Source organism: Natrix helvetica (genome assembly GCF_964273705.1).
Source record: "Natrix helvetica genome assembly, chromosome: 6".
Lineage (NCBI taxonomy): Eukaryota > Metazoa > Chordata > Lepidosauria > Squamata > Natricidae > Natrix > Natrix helvetica.
In genome coordinates this window covers 7,053,458-7,076,047 of record NC_138553.1, presented here as the reverse complement: position 1 = coordinate 7,076,047, position 22,590 = coordinate 7,053,458, and the positions used below count along the sequence as shown (strand labels likewise).

Below are 22,590 nucleotides of genomic sequence, written 5' to 3'. Positions count from 1 at the left end.
CTTAAGAGTTAAGTGGTTTAGAGTTACTAATTTAACAACTGCAGTGGTTCACTTAACAACTGGGCCATGAAAGGTTGTAAAATGGGGCAAAACTCTCTTAAGAAAGGCTTCAGTAAGCAACACAAAAGCTGGACTCAGTTGTGGTTGTAAGTCGAGGACTACCTCTATAAACCATTTGCCAAGTGTCTGAATTTTAACCACGTTACGATGGAGATGATGCAACGATCATAAGTATAGAAAAAGATCCCAAGTCACTGTTTTCAGTGCCTTGGTAACTTCAAAGTCACTAAATGAACAGATGTAAGTCAAGGATATTGGCCTTCTGGAAAATAGCATTTTCAGAAGCTGCTTAGGAGCTGGGGTGTTTTCATTCATCTGCAAGCTTTTTGTTTGACTATTGTGTTTGGCTTATTATTGTCCTCCTTCTAAGTGTCTTCAGTGAGGGCAGTGGGGTAGAAAACGGATTAATGGATAAATATTTAGGTAAGAAATTCTTTCGCCACCTACCGTTGGACTTTTCGCTATCTGCAGGTTTCATCTGAATGGGATGATGCATCTAAAGTCAACAGACAACAAAGAGGGAAAGAGAAAGTTTAGTGGGTTGGAATCACCTCCAATCAAGCACATTTCAAGATCTCTACCCACCCACCCTAACGTTTCTATAGGCACCTATACGTTGCCATTGTGTGGAATGATAAAGAAGAGTTTAAAAGTTGCAGTTGTGCTGCAGAAGACATGGCAAGGTGGCCCTGGATCGAACCCAATGTCTCTTCACTTTGGCAAATTGAAGATGCGTGGACTTCAGCTCCCAGCGTTCTCCAGCCAGGGAGAATTCTGGGAGTTGAAGTCCACATATTTGCACCTTGCCAAAGCTGAGAAACATTGTAGTAACCCATCACCATTTCCTAAATATATTGCATAGACATGTTCCAAAAATTTCCCTTTCAAACTCTCTAATTTCTTACGAAATTATGGCCTATCATTATAAGGTAAAATTGCTTTGGGTAGACAGGGAGATCCAATTTATTTTACAGTGTTTGCAGCCAGCTCAAATGTTAAAGGTAAAGGTTCCCCTCGCACATATGTGCTAGTCATTCCCGACTCTAGGGGGCAGTGCTCATCTTCGTTTCAAAGCCGAAGAGCCAGCACTGTCCGAAGACGTCTCCATGGTCATGTGGCTGGCATGACTAAACGCCAAAGGCGCACGGAACGCTGTTACCTTCCCACCAAAGGTGGTTCCTGTTTTTCTACTTGCATTTTTTACATGCTTTCGAACTGCTAGGTTGGCAGAAGCTGGGACAAGTAACGGGAGCTCACTCCATTACGCGGCGCTAGGGATTTGAACCACTGAACTGTCGACCTTTCTGATTGACAAGTTAAGACTTAGCCACTGAGCCACATTGAGCTCAAATGTTATAACATGGGAAAAGTAGAACAGTAACAATAGGAATGAATCAACATTACCAAAAACAATTGTTAATATGTCCACATCCAGAAGTCAATGGAACTGAACTAGGGTTAAAGGCCCAATTAAAATACAGTGATCTTGAAAGGTTTTCTGAAAACGGAGGGCGCTTTAAGGACCTAACTGTGGGGGCCACCACAGAGAAGGCCTGTCATCATGTCCATGTCTCCATCCTTTATATAAAGTCTCTTAACAGAGACTCTTAATTTCCCAAGATAGCCCCACTGGATGAGCAGATTCAACTTTGCCAAAACTCTGTTATTAAATGGACCAGCAATCTTAAGAAACAACATGTTCTAAAACTATACTGTTTGCTTTTCTTTTTTTTTAAGAAAGGGGAAATGTCACAGTTTGATTTTATGGCTCATTTGCTTCTGAATCATGCACATTATTATTGGAATATAACAACTGCCAAGCGGCGAGATACTGCAGTTGCCAAAGAAATCAAAATGATAGCCAGAAACGTGCGGCTAAAGTCCTGTCCCCTTTTGGTATGTGTTACGTGATTTTTTTTAAAAAAAGGTAAGCCTTCAATCATGCCGTGGTAGCCACCATACTGACAACCTGGAATTAAGGAGAAACTTCCTAACAGTGAGGACAATTAACCAGTGGAACAGCTTGCCACCAGAAGTCACGAGGGCTCCATCACCGAACGGTTTTTTTTGTAAAAGTTTTATTTATTTTTTGTTACAAATTTTGGAACCTCTTTACAAACAAGGTGTTTCCCCCTTTTTACACTCTCTCTTGTACATAATTAACTTTACATCACATTTTCATTTCTCATTTCGGCCCCATGTTTTCTTCCCATATTTCCATCTTGAATTTAACTTTTTCTTAACAAATCAGCATAACCACTTTTTGCCCTTTCAGAAAAAAATTATACCAACGTTATCATTTCATTTTCCGTTTGTTATTTCTAGTTTCTATGTGCAGCATATATCATCCAGTTCCATTTTAATATAACAAGCGTTTTACTTAATTGGTTATCCATACGTAACAATATTATCTTACTTAACTATATATCATAAACAGTATCAACGTATTTCATTTTCTATCAATAGCTCTCTCTTTTACCTTCCTCCTTTCCTAACGTTCCTGGATGTTTTTAAGAAGAGAATGGACAGCCATTATCTGAAATAGCATAGGTCAGGGGTGTCCAAACTTGAGAACTTTAAGACTTGTGGACTTCAACTCCCAGAATTCCCCAGCCAGCATGGGGAGTTAAAGTTCCCAAGTTTGGACACCCCTGGTATAGGGTCTCCTGCTTGTGCAGGGGGCTGGACTAGAAGACTTCCAAGGTCCCTTCCAGCTTCCATTCCATTCCATTCCATTCCATTCTTGGCACACATACACCCAACGACTCTATTGTAACAATTGCATATTTGCAATCCTCATTGTTATTGTTACAAGTCAAGTAAATGCTGGGCTTATTGTGGAATAATCAAGTGGAAACTAATCAAGAAGAGGAGCAACTTAGAACTATCCATTACCCAATCTAACAGTTTCCCTCCAGACGTTATGGGTGTTTTATCACTGGAGGTTTTAAAGAAGGGACTGACCAATCATTTGTCTGGAATGGTATAGAGCATGGCGGTCAAATTTGCCATGTCACGTTGCCGTCATGTGACGTACCGTGGCTTTTTTGCCCTTCGCGGAACTGGGGTGGGCGTGACCTGTGCGTGACGCATTTGCCCCTTGGGCCACCAGTTTGACACTCCTGGATAGGATCTCCTGCCTAAGCAGAGGTTGGACTAGAACAGGGGTGTCAAACTCGATTTCATTGAGGGCCACATCAGGGTTGAATTTGACCTCAGGGGAGGGGGGGCGTGGCCAGCTTAACATCACTCATGTCGGAAGTGCCTCTGGGGGCACAAGAGCTCTGCCAGCAAAAATGGGCTCCTGAGCTCAGTTTTCAGCTCCTGCAACCTTCTGCCACTGAAAATGGAGCTCAGGAGGGTTTGTATGCGGCCTTCCCAAACTCCATTTTTTCCTGGCAGAGGCAGCACTGGCCGGTCCTTCGCTGTTTCCAGGGCAGCCCCGTGGGCCATATCTAAGCACCCCACAGGCCGCAGGCGGCCAGTGGTGGGATTCAACTGGTGTAACAACCGGTTCGCTGAGCGCACAGTTTTCGCACACACGCTCCACATGTGCAGCGAATGGAAAACAGCACAAAAACTTACCTTCTACTGCAGCCCCTGTGAGTAAAATAGCTGAGGTGAGGCAATCGGCTATGCCCCCCTAACAGCTGGACTTCAAACAAAGGAAATATAAGTACCGTATTTTTCAGAGTATAAGACGCACCTTTTTCCCTCAAAAAAGAGGCTGAAAATCTGGGTGCATCTTATACACTGAATACGGTATTTTTTTGCCTCCCAAAACCCTGCCCCGTTCACCAAAATGGCCATGCAGAGCCTTTAGTAGGCTTGTAGAGTGCTCCTGGGGTTGGGGAGGGCAGAAATGAGCGAAAAAGGGGCCAGTTTTTGCTAAATTTTGCCCCTCCCCAGCCACCAAGAGCACTCTATAAGTCTCCTAAAGGCTATTCATGCCCTTTTTTTGACAAAAAACGGGCCCATTTTCGTGAAAAATTGGACCATTTTTTGTTTGTTTTTGCCCCCCCCGGAGCACTCTACAAGCCTACTAAAGGTTATTCATGTCCTTTTTTAAAAAAAATGGGCCCGTTTTTGCAAAAAATGGGCCATTTTTGGGAGGTCTGCAGAGTGCAAAAACTTTTTTAAAAATTTCCCTCTTCAAAATCTTGGTGCATCTTATACTCCAGTGTGTCTTATACCCCCCAAAATACGGTAAGTATAGCACAGGGGCGGACAGGCGAGCCCACCTGATCATCGGAGCGAGCCGGTTCGCTCTCAGCTGATCGTCAGAGGTACCGGTTTGCCTGAACCCCTCTGAACTGGCTGAATCCCACCCCTAGATCTGGCCCTCCGGCCTTGAGTTTGACACCCCTGGACTAGAAGACTTCCAAGGCCCCCTCCAACTATATTATTATGTATTTGGGAAACGAAACAGAGCAACCTATAATTGTGTTTCTCTTATCTCCAGCTTGATGCCTTCCAGATAGAGGGCTGTGAATTCTGGGAGACGTAGTCCCAAAATATGAATGCAGTGTCTGCTTGAGGAAAGCTAATGTATAGCTTGGGTAATACGGATTGAGTACATCTGCACTGAAACACGAATAGAACACATTCCTCTCCCATCCTTGCCTTCAAGAAGCTTAGGAAATATATTGTTTCATTTCCATCTCCGTGCTGGAGCCCATTTTTAAAATTTATATGCAACACAATCTTGGAAGCTCTATAGAACTGCCACCATTTTTCTTTCTTTCTTTCTTACTCCATTCCAGCTACTTCGGGGGTTTTTTCCTCTCCCCCCCTTTCCCTTCAGATGAATTAAAGCACAACAATGTTCTGAGGCAAAGTCATTTATCCATTAGCAAACACAAATATATTTCTAAGCCCTCCAAAATGACTGACGACATGCCAAGGCCACAGTGGGGAGATGCATTTCATACTTCAACTGGCAACCCTTTCCATATTTACCTTGGCATTACGTTTCGAAACTCTGTGGGGACCATTGGAATTAAGTTTTATTCCTTTCGCTTAAAGAGTTTTGATCAGCTTCTCGACTTAAAGGCAATCCAAAGCAGCTTAAAAAGTAACGACGCAATCAAAACAGTCCGATAAAAATCATTCGCTCAGAAAAAGTGCAAGATTTTGCATACAGAAAACGGCTTCCGTTCTCTGCAGTCTTAATGGTGTTATCTGAATGAAGTTCTCTCCAGCCTGAAGATTTAATCCTATACAAAAAAAAAAAAAAAAAAAGGACGGGTGGAATCTGGGATCTATACAGCCCTTGAAGGCATTGTTGTGTTTGCCAAATCTTCTTCCTATCTTCTTGCCAAATTCCATCCAGTCCCTTAGTGGTTGTTTCCAACATGAAATAAAATGCTGGAAAGTAAAATGCTGCCTCCGAATGGACCAGGATCTCGAAAATGGACTATTTAAAACACACAAAAATGGATGAATCATACAAATCAGTTCCTCTAAAGATGCAGCTTTCTTTTCGCCTTGCTTTTGTTGCAGTGTCATACGATGCACCATTTCTTTATATTAAAAAGATAATATAAGGGAGCTTGTATCACAGCCAACACAGTTCTAGGCTGCATCAACAGAGGGATAGAATCAAGTTCACATGAAATGTTAATACCACTTTATAATGCCTTGGGAAGGCCACCCTTGGAATCCTGCATTCAGTTTTGGTTGCCACGATGTAGAAAAGATGTGGAGACTCTAGAAAGAGTGCAGAGAAGAGCAACAAAGAGGATTAGGGGACTGGAGACTAAAACATATGAGGAACGGTTGCTGGATTGGGTAGGTCTACTTTAATGAAAAGAAAAACTGGATGGAATTTGGCAAGAAGATGGGAAAAAGGGGTGACATGACAGCAGTGCTCCAATATTTGAGGGGCTGCCACAAAGAAGAGGGAGTCAATCTATTCTCCAAAGTACCTGAAGGCAGGACAGGAAGCGATGGGTGGAAACTAATCAAGGAGAGAACCAAACTAGAGCTAAGGAGAGATTTCCTGACAGAACAATTAATCAATGGAACAACTTGCCTCCAGAAGAAGTGAATGCTCCAACACTGGAAGTTTTTAAGAAGAGATTGGACCACGAAATGGTATAGGGTATCCTGCCTGAGCAAGGGGCTGGATTAGAAGACCTCCAAGGTCCCTTCCAACTCTGTTATTCTATTCTATTCTATTCTATTCTATTCTATTCTATTCTATTCTATTCCATTCCATTCTATTCCATTCCTACTCCTATCCTATCATTTCACAGTACAAGCTCCTTTAACCTTTGCAATTAGAAGTTGAAAAGTTAACAGCCTTTAACATGGGATTTACTTAGAACCTAGAGTAGGTATTACAAAACCAATGGTTTGCACCTTGTTTAACTCATAGGTAACCATGAGAGATTGCCATGATCGTGCCAGTACATATCCGAAGAGCTCTGTAATAAAATATCTAAGAGTGCAAAACGGTCTGTGTCAAAGAGTGTCAAAAGACTCTAAGAAAAATGTGCAACGAATAAGAAAATTAACAGGGCTGAACAATGGGGAATCAAACCAAGCATTTTATATTTTTCCATCTGGGATAATATAATTTTCTTTACTTTTTCTTGCCCATCCAAAATGATTAGGGGGGGGGGGATATAAAACTAGCTTCAGATTTGATGCCACCAAGCTGAAATGTGTTGCTGAGGTATCGTAGCTTATCAAAGGAACAGCTATTGTAGTTCTATGCCATCAAGCGCTTATCTCTGCAGCTAAGTGATTTTTCAATATGCAATGCTGTCACGCTAAACCTGGTCTCCCACCGACCCCTGACTGCTGGATGTGTTGCAACCCTTTCTTGCTTTAGAAGGCTATTATGACACAGAAGGACATGGTGGCTCAGTGGTTAAGACACTGAGCTTGTTGATCAGAAAGGTCAGCAATTTGGCAGTTCGAATCCCTAGCGCCGAGTAACAGAGTGAGCTCCCGTTACTTGTCCCAGTTTATGCCAACCTAGCAGTTTGAAAGCATGTTAAAAAATGCAAGTAGAAAAATAGGAACCACCTTTGGTGGGAAGGGAACAGCGTTCCATGCGCCTTCAGCATTTAGTCATGCCGGCCACATGACCATGGAGATGTCTTCGGACAGTGCTGGCTCTTTAGCTTTGAAACGGAGTTGAGCACTGCCCCCTAGAGTCGGGAACGACCCGCACACATGTGCGAGGGGAACCATTACCGTTATGACGCAGAATCCAAACATCACAGCATCTTCTGCATCTAGCGAGCTGTACATTTATAACGTCACCTTTCAATTATATGTTCTCAGACAGAGCCTGATCAATATGCCATTAATTGAGGATGTTCAAGATGAGACATGATTAAATCTGCTAATATTTTCCTGGTTCAATCAAGCCTACTATTTTCTCTTGGGTCCACAGATGTCTACTCAGCTAAATGGACAGTCTTAATAAGTCTTTGATATGTGATGAAGAATGTGGGGTAAGGCTTTCTTAATAGTTTTTTTTAATCCCCAAGAGGCAGATTTTATTCTAGGAAAGCTGAATTAGAGATCACAGGTGTCCATCTTAGGCCATGATGTCACTGCACATTCATTTTGTGTGCAAACTACAGTACTTTATCCACACTGTTTGTGTGAAGATCTTATGATGTGCATAAAGACTCACATCCCACTCCTTCCATCCCATAGAAACTCATTATATCGACCTGCTCCCTGATTAATAGGTCTTGGTGGCCTCCCAGAAGGCTAAAAGACATTCCAAAATATTTGGAAGATGAAACAATCTTAATTAAACAATGAAGTTGTATAATTAGAGCATTTAGTAGAGTATTTCTGGCACTCTGTTTCTTATTGTACAAAAGGAAGGAAGGAGGGAGGGAGGGTGGAAGGAGAAAAAAACATTGGGGAGCAACTGAGAAAAATTGTTGCTTACTTAGATAAACAGAAGCTGCAGTTGATTGTGATATCAGGGACTTTTAGTCAAATTTTGCTATAACGATTTATACTTATTATTTATATGATGATTTGCAATGGTTGCAATATCTGCAGTTGTGCAAGGATTGAAATGTTGAGGAACTCATTAAATCTGAAGGGCTCTGAGTCACTTCAGCAGTGTAGAAATGTGATAAACAAATAAATAACTCAAATGGAAAAGGACCATCACAAAGCATGCTGCACTTCTAAAATCACCAAGCAAAATGACTCCAACCTGATGCCCTTATAGTGTGATTCAAGCTCCCAGAATTTCCAGGTCAGAATTTCCAAAGACATTATTTAATCATCTCAAGAAGGTTGGTTAAGGATAAGACTCAAAGTTCCAATATGTATGCATGTATGTGTATATAGATAGACAGGTTAGATAGATGATAGATAGATAGATAGATAGATAGATAGATAGATAGATAGATAGATAGATAGATAGATAGATAGATAGATAGACAGATAGACAGATAGATAGATATGGATAGATACTGTGGATAAGATAGATATGGATAGATGATAGATAGATGATAGATAGATAAGATAGCTAGCTAGCTAGCTAGCTAGCTAGCTAGCTAGCTAGCTAGCTAGCTAGATATGGATAGATAGATATGGATAGATAGACAAGATAGATATGGATAGATGATAGAGATGATAGATAGACAGACAGATAGATAGATAGATAGATAGATAGATAGATAGATAGATAGATAGATAGATAGATAGATAGATAGATAGATAGATATGGATAGATACTGTAGATAAGATAGATATGGATAGGTGATAGATAAGATAGATAGATATGGATAGATAGATAAGATAGATATGGATAGATGATAGAAGATAGATAGGTGATAGATAAGATGAGATAGATATGGATGGATAGATAGATAGGAATAGATAGATGACAGGCAGGCAGGCAGGCAGGCAGGCAGATGATAGCAAAACTCCTGGTTGGAACTGGATGCAAAAGACATACCTTTACAAATAGTTTATTAGTTGTTTAAAATTCTTACAAGGTTGCTTTTCAAACAAAAGTTCTATGGCTCTTTCCAAAGCAATTTGCGATGGATAATTAGCTTTGTACACAGAGCAGAAACATTAAGCTTCTAGCTCCCTTGCCAGGTAAGTCATGTGCAACACTTCCAATGTAGGCCACCAATGATTACACTATTAGCCCTTCCAGCTAAACCAGACAGGAGGCAGGATCAAATGAGCTAATTCTACTTAATTGTAGGACTACATTAACAGAATTTTACAAGTCAAAAGTGGAGAACTCTCTCTCCGTCTCTTTTTACAGCCCTGGTCAATTTAGAGTGGTTTCTTCCCAAGTTTCTTCTTCTGACTGTTAAGCAGCTGCAGGCTCCTTCCTCTTTTATCTGTTCATTCCTTAGGCAGCATCTCTTCCCTTTGTCCCTCAAGGTCATTCCCTCATACGCTTACATCTATTCATCCACAGCCGATTCTTTCTCTCATGTCCCTCCTCTTAAGCTATTCCTAGATTTTATATCTTTCTTCTCTGCGGTGCCTTTTTCTTTTATCTTTTTGTTATGGCAGGATGTTGGACTTGTTTTTTAATGAGGGAAAAACTTTGGAATTTAGCTGCACTGTCATTCAGGCACGGTTTGGTCTAGGGACATATAATTGTTCTGATGGGAGGCTTCCCAAGAGCATGAAGTAAACTCCTTGTCCCGACAAAAACCCCTTTTATTAATTGACTGTGAATTCTGCTCATTTACATCCAGCAAAGTCTTTCAAGGGAGGATTTACGGACACAGACCTTATCTGGCTTGGAGAGCTGCCAGGCCGATATCTGCAAAACTTGGCAAGGAGTCTCGGAGAGTCACGAACCAATTAAGTGAACCAATAGTCTCCTGCAAACTCCACTCCCCGTTTGCTCCTCTTTTCTTTCCTCTGGGAAGGACCATTCATCGTCCACCTGTGGCCTTACTCCCAAGTCGACCTCTGTTCTTTAGCTGTTCCCTTCATCTGGCAACTCTGCCCATGCACACACTGGGAACAGACTCTGAAGGCAGCTGATAATGGGCATACAGCTCTGGCCCCACCTCTACCTCTGACGCAGAGCCCTCATCAGAGCCTTCCCCAGACTCCAGGACTGGCCCATGTTCCTCCCCAACTTCTTCACTGTCTGACTCTGCTACCAGCTCTGCTGGCCACTGGCAGGCCACAACAATAATCTCATTCAGGGGAGGAGGGCTCCAAGGACTGAAGACCCACCCTTCAGGAACAAGAAAGAGCAAAGCCAGGATAAACACTAAAGTCGAGGGAGTGACATCAAATTAATCAGGGCTGAAGGTAACATCCCATGCTTGTAACACTTATCACCTTAAAAATAACATTCTGATTGCAACCTTCTCATCTTTGCAAGCTTATCAGGTGTAGGTCTCCAGCAAGAAAGCTGTAGAATCTACAGAAGCCAAAGTTCAGAAGGAGTCGGGCAGCAACATTTTGACTGGACACATTTGATAAAACTGTTATTAAAAAGCAGAAGCTTTCATGAGCTGTGCAATTGCAAATTAAATGAGCTGTGGCTCATGAAAGTGGATGCCTTTTAATAAACTGTGCTCACCGGAAAAAGGAGCTACCAGATGTTAATTTTTTTGGCAACCTTTGCAGATAGTTCATTTTGTAATCAGATCATGGGGAAAAAATGCTGATTTTCCTCTCTGTGGAAGACGGAGACTCCCAACTGCAACTCCCCATAGGTGTAATTAGTAGTTTGGCATGAAACCAGTCCAAACTCAGGATTTGGACATCAATACCAGTATTAGGACTCTCAGTTCCCCAGCTTCTCTCTCTTGGCTGTTCTCGGAAAACTGGAGACAGGAATCCTTGCCAATCTGCTAAATTCATCCAGGGATCTAGCTTTTTAATGTAACAACAACAGAGTTAGCAGGGACCTTGGAAGTCTTCTAGTCCAGCCCCCTGCTCAAGCAGGAGACCCTATACAATTTCAGACAAATGGTTGTCCACTCTCTTCTTAAAAACCTCCAGTGTTGGAGCATCTATAACTCTGGAGACAAGTTGTTCCACTGATTAATTGTTCTAGGTGAAATTACCCCTGAGTTGCAGGTTGCTTCTCTCCTTGATGAGTTTCCATCATTGCTTCTTGTCTTGCCTTCAGGGGGTTTGGAGGATAGATTGAGCCTGTCTTCTCTGTGGGAGCCCTTAGATATTGGAACCCCCTTGTTGTTATTGTTAGTTGCGAAGTTGAGTCCGACCCATTGCGACCCCATGGACAATGTTCCTCCAGGCCTTCCTTCCTTCTACCATCCTCTGGAGTCCATTTAAGTTCATGACGACTGCTTCGGTGACTCCATCCAGCTCCCTCATTCTCTGTCGCCCCCTTTTTCTTTTGCCCTCCATCTTTTCAAGCATTAGGCTCTTCTCCGGTGAGTCCTTCCTTCTCATTAGGTGGCCAACATATTTGAGATCTGGCCTTTTAAAGAGCAGTCAAGGTTGATCTCCTCTAGGACTGAGCGGTTGGATGGCCTTGCAGTCCAAGGGACTCGCAAGAGTCTTCTCCAGCACCAGAGTTCAAAGGCCTCCATTCTTTGGTGCTCAGCTTTTCTTTTAGCCATCCTACTACCCCAAAAATGTGATTCTCTGTAACTCAAATGTTGACCTGTGGGAGAGTTACCACATGATGGCAGCATAAATCATTGTGGATTTGATGAAGGATCTCCATGGACCGGGTGTGGTTAGAGGCTAAATTGTTGCCAAAACCCTGCTTTATCTTTGCATCTGCAAGGCTCTCCGTGAAAAATCATGCAGGATGGTTCACACAATGAATAAAAAGCAGGTACATTTTAAGCGCACATAACACAGAGACATATTCACACTAGAAGCTCACTGTAATGGATTATATGTCTAACGTAGAATATCTGTTATTGAGGAAAGTCCACTAAATCAGAAAATAGAGGGAGTAAATCACCGGGATTTATCTTTTACACGGTGGCATCACTACACAAGGACAGATATTTCATCAATCTACCCCATTTATACGATGGTGTGATTATACCAGGGAAGTAAATTGCAGCAGACAAATTGCATACAAAATCCATTGTAGAAATTTCATTGCAGCGTTGGTACCAGAGGGGGTATGCTGATGGTTTGGGCGAACCGGTAGTGGCGGTGATGCAAGGCTCCGCCCATCCACCCTGACGCAAGGCTCCACCCATCCACCCTGCTCAGATGTGCGCTCCAGCTACCAAACCGGTAGTAAAGAAGATAGAAAAGCATTCTCTGGTTGGCACATTTATAAAAAAAAAGCATACAAGAAAAAAGAAAACAACAAGCACAAATTCTGATCTATATTGTGAGCTAACGGGTGGATTAGAAAAGTTGTCACCAAGAGACTAGGGACCTAAACAAAATTTGCATTAGTCAGTTTCCTATCTACAGAATTGCAACATTTTTCAAAACAATGATTGTAGCAGCAATATATTACATTACAGATGATTATTATTCAAACTGTTGTTTAATTGCAATCTAAGTGTCAAGCCGGCCTCCCTCAGTAACCAAGAAAGAAACCACTTAACTCCATTTTGCAGAATTAAGAGTACTTTTACTGGATATGAAAAGATAGCAGCTAAGCAAAGCAAGATCCGAGGCAAAAGCGTGCGAAATCATACATATCAATATGTGACCAAACCCCCCCTCCCTTTGGTAACCCTCATCCCAGTGTCCAATCTGCAAATCCCTTAGGTGTCATGTGAGTTCCATCTTCAAGGAGCTTCATCAGGTTGGTATGCAGGACGGTTGGCCTTGACTGACACCAAGCGCTAATCTCCAGCATGCGCAGTAGACGGTGAGACCAAAACTCCCACTTCACAATCTCTCCTGCACTAAAGCTTCCCCTCCCAAATAGCGCCCCCCCCCCACTCCCCATTTCAATGGCAGCCGAAAGCAAATAGCGAAACAGAGGCTGACACTAAGTGGCTACCTGTTCTCCTGTACCTCTTTTGCTGGTTTGCAAGGCGGAACGTGGCAAAATGTGGCCCTGCAAGACACGTCCCGTGGTCTGTGGGGGAATAATTTCCTGATAAATCAGAGGAAAGGCATCTCCTGGATCGGATACAGCAAAATGGCCTGTACAGCATCCAACTGAGGCTGGATGTTTAGCACTGGTTTCAACAGCTACGACCTTAGCTCTGTATGATGCTTACTCAGAGAAATGTCTTCTTCGTATGACCAAAAAATAAGAAAGGTGAGAAGTTTATTTCAAAGCGCTTGGTGCTCTCTGAGCTTGGTTGTTTTCGTGCAGACATTTCATTACTCAAACTAGACGACATCATTAGTGCTAGTCTGATGATTCGGCTCAGGATCAAGAGATGCACATCTCAGATTAAGCAAATACTAGCAGATCATAGCAAACCAGTAGCACTGATGATGTTACCTAGTTACAATAATACAATGCAATACAATAGCAGAGTTGGAAGGGACCTTGGAGGTCTTCTAGTCCAACCCCCTGCCTAGGCAGGAAACCCTATACCGTTTCAGACAAATGGCTATCCAACATCTTCTTAAAGACTTCCAGTGTTGGGGCATTCACAACTTCTGGAGGCAAGCTGTTCCACTGATTGATTGTTCTAACTGTCAGGAAGTTTCTCCTCAGTTCTAAGTTGCTTCTCTCCTTGATTAGTTTCCACCCATTGCTTCTTGTTCTACCCTCAGGTGCCTTGGAGAATAGTTTGACTCCCTCTTCTTTGGGGCAACCCCTGAGATAGTGGAAGACTGCTATCATGTCTCCCCTGGTTCTTCTTTTCATTAAAGTAGACATACCCAGTTCCTGCAACCGTTCTTCATATGTTTCAGTCTACAGTCCCCTAATCATCTTTGTTGCTCTTCTCTGCCCTCTTTCTAGAGTCTCCACATCTTTTCTACATCGTGGCAACCAAAATTGAATGCAGTATTCCAAGTGTGGCCTTACCAAGGCATTATAAAGTGGTATTAACCCTTCACGTGATCTTGATTCTATCCCTCTGTTGATACAGCCTAGATCTGTGTTGGGTTTTTTTGGCAGCTGCTGCACACTTCTGGCTCATATTTAAATGGTTGTCCACTAGGACTCCAAGATCCTTCTCACAGTTTCTACTGTTGAGCAAGGTACCACCTATACTGTACCTGTGCATTTCATTTTTCTTGCCTAAATGTACAACCTTACTCTTTTCACCATTGAATTTCATTTTATTAGATAGTGCCCAATCTTCAAGTTTGTCAAGATCCTTCTGTAAAAGCCTATCTTCTGGAGTGTTGGCTATTCCTGCCAGCTTGGTGTCAGCTGCAAATTTGATGAGTTCCCCATTTATTCCCTCATCCAAATCATTGATGAAGATGATTTGGGTAATGAAATATCTGCAAGAAAACAACCAAACTCAGAGAACACCAAGGACCCCACAATTGTCCTCCTCCTCCTCTTCCTCCTTTCAAACTCCACTCTCTTCTAGCACTGATGATGTTACCTAGTTGGGTAATGAAATGTCAGCAAGAAAACAACCAAGCTCAGAGAGCACCAAGGACCCCTTCATTTTCGCACTCATTTTAGTCCTCTCATTTATAATTTACTTCCTCACACTTTCACTTCCTTCCACTTAGTCATCATCCATCCCACTTCCACAAGAACAGGCCACCTTCATCTGGATCTCTAACCTAACCTTAACCCTAACCTCTTATTTCAACCCTGAGCTACAAATATTCTCCTTTATTGTGTGCCAAAAGTATGAATTGATGCCCTATGAGTGGTGCTGAATGCATATAAAAGTAGAAAACGGTTATTAATAGTTACTGTTTACACTCCTGTGAATGCTGATAACGTAAGATACATTTAGGAAAAAATGTGCAACGTTCTCTGATATGGTTCAGGGAAACATTATAAAGGGCTTGAATAGGTCGGTAGGTATAATAGTGCAAAAATTTCTAGAGAGCAAGGAACTGTTAAGATAAAAAAAATGTTGAGAAAATACAGAACAATTTTGAAAGTAATAGAAATGTGTTTGGCAATGTGATGAAGCTACCTTCATCATGTTGCCAAACACATTTCTATTACTTTCAAAATATGGCACTTTCGGGAGAACTGAATATATATATATATATATATATATATATATATATATATATATATATATATATATATATATGTGTGTGTGTGTGTGTGTGTGTGTGTGTGTGTGTGTCTGTCTGTCTGTCTGTCTGTCTGTCTGTCTGTCTGTCTGTCTTCTAGCATAACTCTGGAACACCTCAAGCAATTTCAACCAAACTTGGTACACAGATGACTTACTCTCTGGAAAAAAATACTGTGGGGATAAGACACCCCTAACACCCCTTGGGGTGTGTGTTCTGTTAAGATACAGCCTGTTGTGCCTTAAAATGGATTCTACTGTACTGAACAGTGAAGTTGCCATGGTAGCGGCTTCACAGTACTCCACAAGGGGGCTCCCTCTGGTAAATCCAACATTAGAAATTACGTTTGGTCCAGACATTGCCCTCCTATAAATAAATACCTGCACAACGCCAGGTTATTAGCTAGTTAAAAATAGAAGTAATTATGGATCAAGCTGAAGCTGGGGAATTTTAGAATGTGTATTTGAGGAACTTACATAGAAATAATTGAAAAGTAGGCTTGAAACCAATGCTGCCAATATTGGTGCCCAAGAAAAATGGATAAATATCCAAGAAAAAAGAAAGAAAGAAAATTGCCTCCAGAAATTGTGGGTACTCCAGCACTGGAGGTTTTTAAGAAGAGATTGGACAACTATTTGTCTGGAATGGTATAGGGTCTTCTGCTTGAGCAGGGGGTTGGACTGGAAGACCCTCTAAGTTCCCTTCCAATTCTGTTATTCTGCTTGGGAATGTTGAATAATGTTAAAGCATGTAGACGGTGCAATTGATGTAACTGGAGAATGTTAAAACGTGGATGAAGTGTGTTTATAGAGCAGCTATTCAACATGTTTTTGGTGTACCTGAAAGCCGTAGCAATGCCTGACGATTGGAAAAAAAATGTGGTTATTGTTTGCTTCCACAAAGGAAAAATCGTAAGAGCGAATGCAAAAATGGCAGGGGATCAAGCTTGTTTAAGCATCCCTAGAAATGCTTTCGGCAGCATTCTGATTGAAAGGTATGTGAGATGATAATGAGCGAAATTTGGGGAATACAATGTGCCTTTATGCTGGGCAATCCAGATTTTGCTTTTAAGCAAGTCTCCGATGAACATATGAAGGATGGCTGAAAACATATAACTGCGAGAATGTTTGCAGTATATTCGCTGATCTAGAGGAAGTCAAATAAATATATGTTAGGGAAGCTTTTCTTTGGACATGAATTCACAGCTGGTTGCTGAATGAGAAAAGAGTAGCAAATGCAGGAAGGAAAGCTTGAGTGAGGATGGTGCGTGCAGTGAATGGGTCAACCTTGAGCAAAAATGTTTAAAAAAGAAACTTGGATTTTGGATTTTACTGACTAGATTGATTTGTCGTTATAGAAATGACTATACTATTATGTAATAGTAAAAAGTTGAGGTTCGGTGTTAATGCCTTATTGCAACAGAGGGAGTTTATTTTTAACTAATCTCTTCCATACCTCTCTCTTCCCTTTCTGCTTCCCTCTGGGTCCTACTATTTGCTTTTGTATTTTTGTATTTTATATTATAAACTATTAAAAAAAAAAAAAAACATCACTTTTTTTTAAAAAAAGGATCTTGATTCGGTCTATGCAATGTGTACAGTTTTCCCATTTCTCGTGATTTTTTTTCAAAATGCAAAAATAAATTTAAACACGCTTTCCTAATTCACAGCATTTGTACAAGCTGCACACTCTCAGTTCTTCTTTCTTTGACTTTCTCATTGTAAAGTCTAACTTTTAGAGTTCTTCCTCCCAAACCAAGGATTTAAAATGCTGCTGTTGGTTTTAGAATGTTAGACTCCTGCAAGTCCCTTGGACTGCAAGGCAATCCAACTAGTCAGTCCTAGAGGAGATCAACCCTGACTGCTCTTTAAAAGGCCAGATCCTGAAGAGGAAACTCAAATACTTTGGCCACCTGATGAGAAGGAAGGACTCACTGGAGAAGAGCCTGATGCTGGGAAGGATGGAGGGCAGAAGAAGAACGGGACAACAGAGAATGAGGTGGCTGGATGGAGTCACCGAAGCAGTAGGCGTGAGCTTGAATGGACTCCAGAGGATGGTAGAGGACAGGGAGGCCTGGAGGTACGTTGTCCATGGGGTCATGATGGATCGGACACGATTTCTCAACTAATAACAAAAACAGCAAAGAATCAGCTTCTATCTCATCGGTGGGCAGAATTATTATCCACCCAGAATAAATCTGCAGGCCAACTGAACCTGGGATGGCTTTTAAGAGAGGGGGAGGGGGCAGATGGAGAGAAAAAAACAGCAAAACAATGCCCCACCACCTACCCTGCCAAATTGCCGAGCTTTTGGATACCTTCCAAATCTGACGTTTGCTGCCTATTGCCTTCCTATCTGCTTCTGAGTTGAATTAAACTGAATATTAACTTGACTGGCTTAACAAAAGAAACCACAGCGCACGCACACACAGTAGCAATACATCAAGATGAAGTTTAGGATGAAGTAGCACTCACATTCAAACGCTTATTTTGCAGTAAACACCATCCTTTGCCCCTCATTTGCTGATGTTTATTTGCTACCAAAAATAAATAAATAAAATCCCCACTGCCTCATTAACCATCTCACAAAGCTTGAAGGGAACTTTGAAGAGGAGAGAAGAAGCAGCCACTATTTAATGTTTTTATTGTGCTGGGGGGGAAAAAACCCAGTATCGATGCTAGGAGTGAACTATTGCTAATCAGAAAACATCTTTGGAAATCCTAATTGAAAGACTGCAATTAATCCAAGAACGGCTGTGTAATCATCTACTCAAACATCTGCATGGAAAGTAACCAGCATCCTATGGTCATTGCACATTACGCGTAGTTTACACCAGTGGTTTTTCCCCCAAACCTGGCAACTCTTAAGATGGGTGGACTTCCGCTCCCTGAATTCTTCAGCCACGATGAAGTTGAAACCCTCACATCTTAATGATGCTGAAGTTGCCACATCTATTCATGTCCGCCCCCTGCCTTTTATACCCAGAGCTAGGGTGGGGCTTCCCTAGCAGCGGTGGCTCTTCCTTCCCAAGGATCAGCCCATAGATTTCCACTGTCCTCCTCTCCTCTGCCTTCTGTGCATCCGCACATCAGGCACTGGGCTCAGCTGTTCCTCCTCTTCCTCATCAGCCACCTCCAGACCTGGGGGTTGTTGACTCTCCATCTGAGGGCTGACGGACAGCCCAGGCTCCAACTCTCTCTCTCTGCCAGCTCCATTCCCTCTTCCCCTTCGGAGCTCTCAGGTTGCCTTGATGCTGACCCTGATTCCCACGTCTCCTCCTCCTCCTCCTCCTCCTCCTCTGATTCGGCTGCTGGAGGGGCTGGTGGCCGACAGGCCAGGACCACTAAATAAAATGGGAAATGCTGGGACTGCATTTCTCTCTGGCTCTGCATCCTCTTTGCTTTTAAAAATAAACTGCCTAAAGTTGGCTGGACTACGGCGATAAGTAAATTTAACACGTTTCTTTATTTGAATCATTTCTGTGCCATAATACAACTCTTGCAGGTCAAAAAAAATGTATTTGGTGGAAATCTCTGAGTAATTCAAAAGAACTAGGGGTCCCTAGTCCTTTTGCTTAATCGTTTGGCATATTTACATATCTGCCTGTGCCATAATCAAACGAAGTTCTCGCTAACTTTGCTCGTTGGACGGTCATAACAAGTGATCACATGACCTGGGACACTGCAACCGCCATAAGTACATGCCAGTTGCCAAGCTCCCGTATTTTGACCACGGGGATGCTGCCACAGTTGTACGCGTGAAAAACAGTCCCATCTTTTCATTGCCATTGGAACTTCGAATGACCACTAAACAAATAGTTGGGACTTGAGGACTTCGAATGGCCGCTAAACGGATACTTGGTTGTAAACCATCTAGAGCAGGGTTGTCAAACTCAAGGCCTGAGGGCCGGATCCACCCCGTGGGGTCCTTAGATCTGGCCCGCGGGCCCACCCTGGAAACAGTGATGGATAGGCCTGTGGTGCCCCTGCCAGCGGGCGGCCCTCTTGAGCTCCATTTTCATTGGCAGGAGGCTGTGGCAGCCAAAAATGGAGGTTGGGAGCCCATTTTCATTGGCAAAGTACTCGGACCACCACAAGCGTCCCCAACATGGGTGACATCGAGCTGGCCATGCCCACCCCAGCCACGCCGACCTCATCCCCACAAGGTCAAACACAACCCTCAATGAAATCAAGTTTGACACCCTAATCTAGTCACCACTAGGGGAGATGGGTGGCATGTAAATTTAATAAAGAAATTGGGTGTTTTCCAGCTGGCTGTTCCTCCCAATGGAGCTACTTTGCCCAACGAATAGGAACCACAGTCAATCCAAACGGACCTGCCCATGTACTCAGAACTATGGCCTAAAATGGTAGCCTGGATTTAAGCTAGTTTGATTAGATCAGGAAATACCTGGCATCCAGAAGTGGTATTCAGCAGGTTCTGACCGGTTCTGGAGAACCGGCAGCGGAAATTTCGAGTAGTTCGGAGAACTGGTAAATACCACCTCTGGATGGCCGTACCCCCATCTATTCTCTGCCTCACGAGTCACAGCTGATCGGGAGGAAATGGAGATTTTACAGTATCCTTCCCCTGCCACGCCCACCACGCCACGGCCATATAACCAGTAGTAAAAACTTTTGAATCCCACCACAATCCCATTACTATCTTAATGGATGCCAAGTATACGGCCACACATATAGTTTGTTGAAAATAGTGTCATATTTTCTCTTTCCAGGTTTTTTGGGGGGGAGGGGGGATTGATTGTGAGAGAGCAGAATTCCCCTTGTCCCTGCATTTAAGAACTCATTGAAGAATTGCTTTGCTTACCAACAGAAATTCAGGGCTTAGTTGTGGTCGTAAGTCGAGGGCTACTTCTAATGCTTCGATGCTTTTGTAGCTCCGTCGTTAAACTGGTTTCATTGACCGCATTATCCTAAATCCTGAAACCCGTATCTGTCCTTCCCAGCTGCTCTTTCCCCTGTTGTCAAGCTCCTTTTAACTCAAAATGCCACAGATTAAACCTGCAACCTTTTTACATGGAAATATTTATGTCTGAGCTCTGGCAGCTGTCCATCACAATATTAAAAACTTCAATGGAGTGCCGAAGTCACTGACAGCAATATTGTGCAGCTTCTGTTATCGTTTGGATCGTATCTTTGAACAGCAAAATATGGTCCAAAACTGAGGAAAAGAACTCACATAACCCTGGTAAAAGCTGTTTTTTTCCCCCCTCCAGCACAAACTCCAGGAATTCAAAAGCTTGCCATTTGCCTATTTTCCTCCCGATATTAGTTGATTTAAAGAAAGATAAAGCTTGAATTGCATTTGTAAGTAAAAATGCAGCGTACGGATATTCCTTCCCCACCCCGCTCTCTCTCTTTTTTAGAAACTGTCTTGACTTTGAAAAATGACAGTCTCATTTAATGATTTACACTGCTCTATTAAGCAAACATATTTGAGGCATTTAATCTTTTCTTTCTCTCCTGCCCAAACACTTTGGGCCTCTAAGGCAGGTCAGGCGTTGAGCGAGGTACCCAACCGGCTGATGGTATTAATGGTGAAATTCCCCACTTCACATTCGTGTGTAAACACCCCTGATTAACTCTCACTTCTTCAAACAAATGAGCCTTTACAAAATTCATTTTAATCCTAACATAGATATTCAGATGGCTTCCTACAATCTTGCTGGAAAGAATGTCTCCAGGCGATTCGATATGCAAACCCATTAAAAACAAGAGAGTTAAACATGGTATCATGGATATTATTATTTTTTTTCCAACCACAGCAACAAGAACTTTTGATAACGTCTACCAACAGTTCAGATGATTCTGAGGCTTAAGAAGAGGTGGCTTCAGACGGTTCAGACCGGTTCGGGTGAACCGGTAGTGCCGACCTGCGTGTGGGCCTGCCTACGCACCCTGGCTCTATGCCGTCCTATTTAGACACGTTTTCTAATCTGCACGCATGCTTGCAAGCCGTGCGCACGAGCAAAGTGCATGCGCGGAAAGCTATGCACATGCACAGAAGGTGCACATGCTCACAAAGCGAGCGTGCATGGACAGGGCGAACCGGTGGTCAACTTATATGAAACCCATCTCTGGGCTTAAGGTTTCTGTGGATTATAAAGTATGAGTGGATTGGTACAGGTAGTCTTCGACTTACGACCACAATTGAGCTCAAAGTTTATGTTGCTAAGTGAGACATTTGTTAAATCATTTTACAGTCTTTCTTGCCACAGTTTGTTCAGTGAATCACCAAGGCTGTTAAGTTGGTAACACGGTTGTTAAATGAATCTGGCTTCTCCATTGACTTTGCTCATCAGAAGGTCGCAAAAGGGGATCACGTGACCCCGGGGACACTGCAACCGTCATAAATGTGAGCCTGTTGCCAAGCGTCTGAATTTTTGATCATGTGACTAAAGGGATGCTGCCACAGTCTTTAAGTGTGAAAACTGATCATAAGTAGGTCCCTTTTTTTGGTGCCATTTGAATTTCAAACGGTCACTAAATGAATGGTTGTAAGTTGAGGACTACCTATATGTGAGAGAGAGGGAAGGGCAAAGGAATGCTTCTTAGGGAATCTGAAAGGTGAGATTCTTTCATACCAGCATCCTCCTTCGTGCCACAGCATCCTATGTCAACATAGTACAGGGGTGTCCAAACTTGGCAACTTTAAGACTTGGGGACTTCAACTCCCAGAATTCTGGGAGTTGAAGTCCACAAGTCTTAAAATTGCCAAGTTTGGACACCCCTGACATAGTACATTCTAAGCTAAACTGTTGTTGGAATATTATGTAAATTATAAATAGGAACATTTTCCAACAAGGTTACGGGTCATAGTTAACGCGTTGAAATAGAAAGCTCGCTTCTAACCTTGAAAACCCGCTGAGAAGGCAACAGAGTTGTTAGTTCCTAAACAGACAGATGTCCCTTTCTAGCATTGTGTCTTTGTGACCTTGGAAGCTCTCTGGTTTTGTATTGGAGAGGAGAATCCGAAAGAGGTCAAGACTCAAATGCTTATAGGTTCAAAAATGAATGTCTATCTCCACGCGTTGGTCCTTCCAGAGGCTATTAGTCCACCAGAGTGGAATATCATTAACGGTAGGATCCTATTAGGAGGAAACTAAAAGAAACTGCACCTCTTAGCGGCCGAGTGAATCTGGACAGTACAGAGACCATCTTGATTTCTTTCAAATCCTTCAAAATTAGAGGTTTTCAGAAAGAAGAAAAGAGGGAAGAAAAGAGAAGAAGGATGAAACTGTGAGACTGCGTGAGGCCCTCGCGAGCTCCATTTTTGCTGGCAGAAGCACCGCAGGCCAGTCCTTCACTGTTTCCAGGGTGGACCTCTGGGCCACATCAAAACACCCGGATCCGGCCCCCGGGCCTTGAGTTTGACACCCCTGCTCTAGCGTTCTGCAAA

At 42.6% G+C, this 22,590-nt stretch overlaps 1 protein-coding gene across 24 annotated transcripts in view; it reads right to left on the bottom strand.

The window, feature by feature from the left end:
* The window catches only part of CELF2 (CUGBP Elav-like family member 2), an 834,627-nt gene that overhangs the window by 379,321 nt on the left and 432,716 nt on the right, over nucleotides 1-22,590 (bottom strand). For all 24 annotated transcript variants that reach the window (XR_014175745.1, XM_081957836.1, XM_081957842.1 and 21 more), the window contains one exon: nucleotides 508-556. Coding sequence is in view for 23 of the 24 variants with exons in the window: in XM_081957836.1 (XP_081813962.1) it covers nucleotides 508-556 (49 nt within the window). In the remaining variant the exon portion in view is untranslated. The remainder of the gene's footprint in view (nucleotides 1-507; nucleotides 557-22,590) is intronic.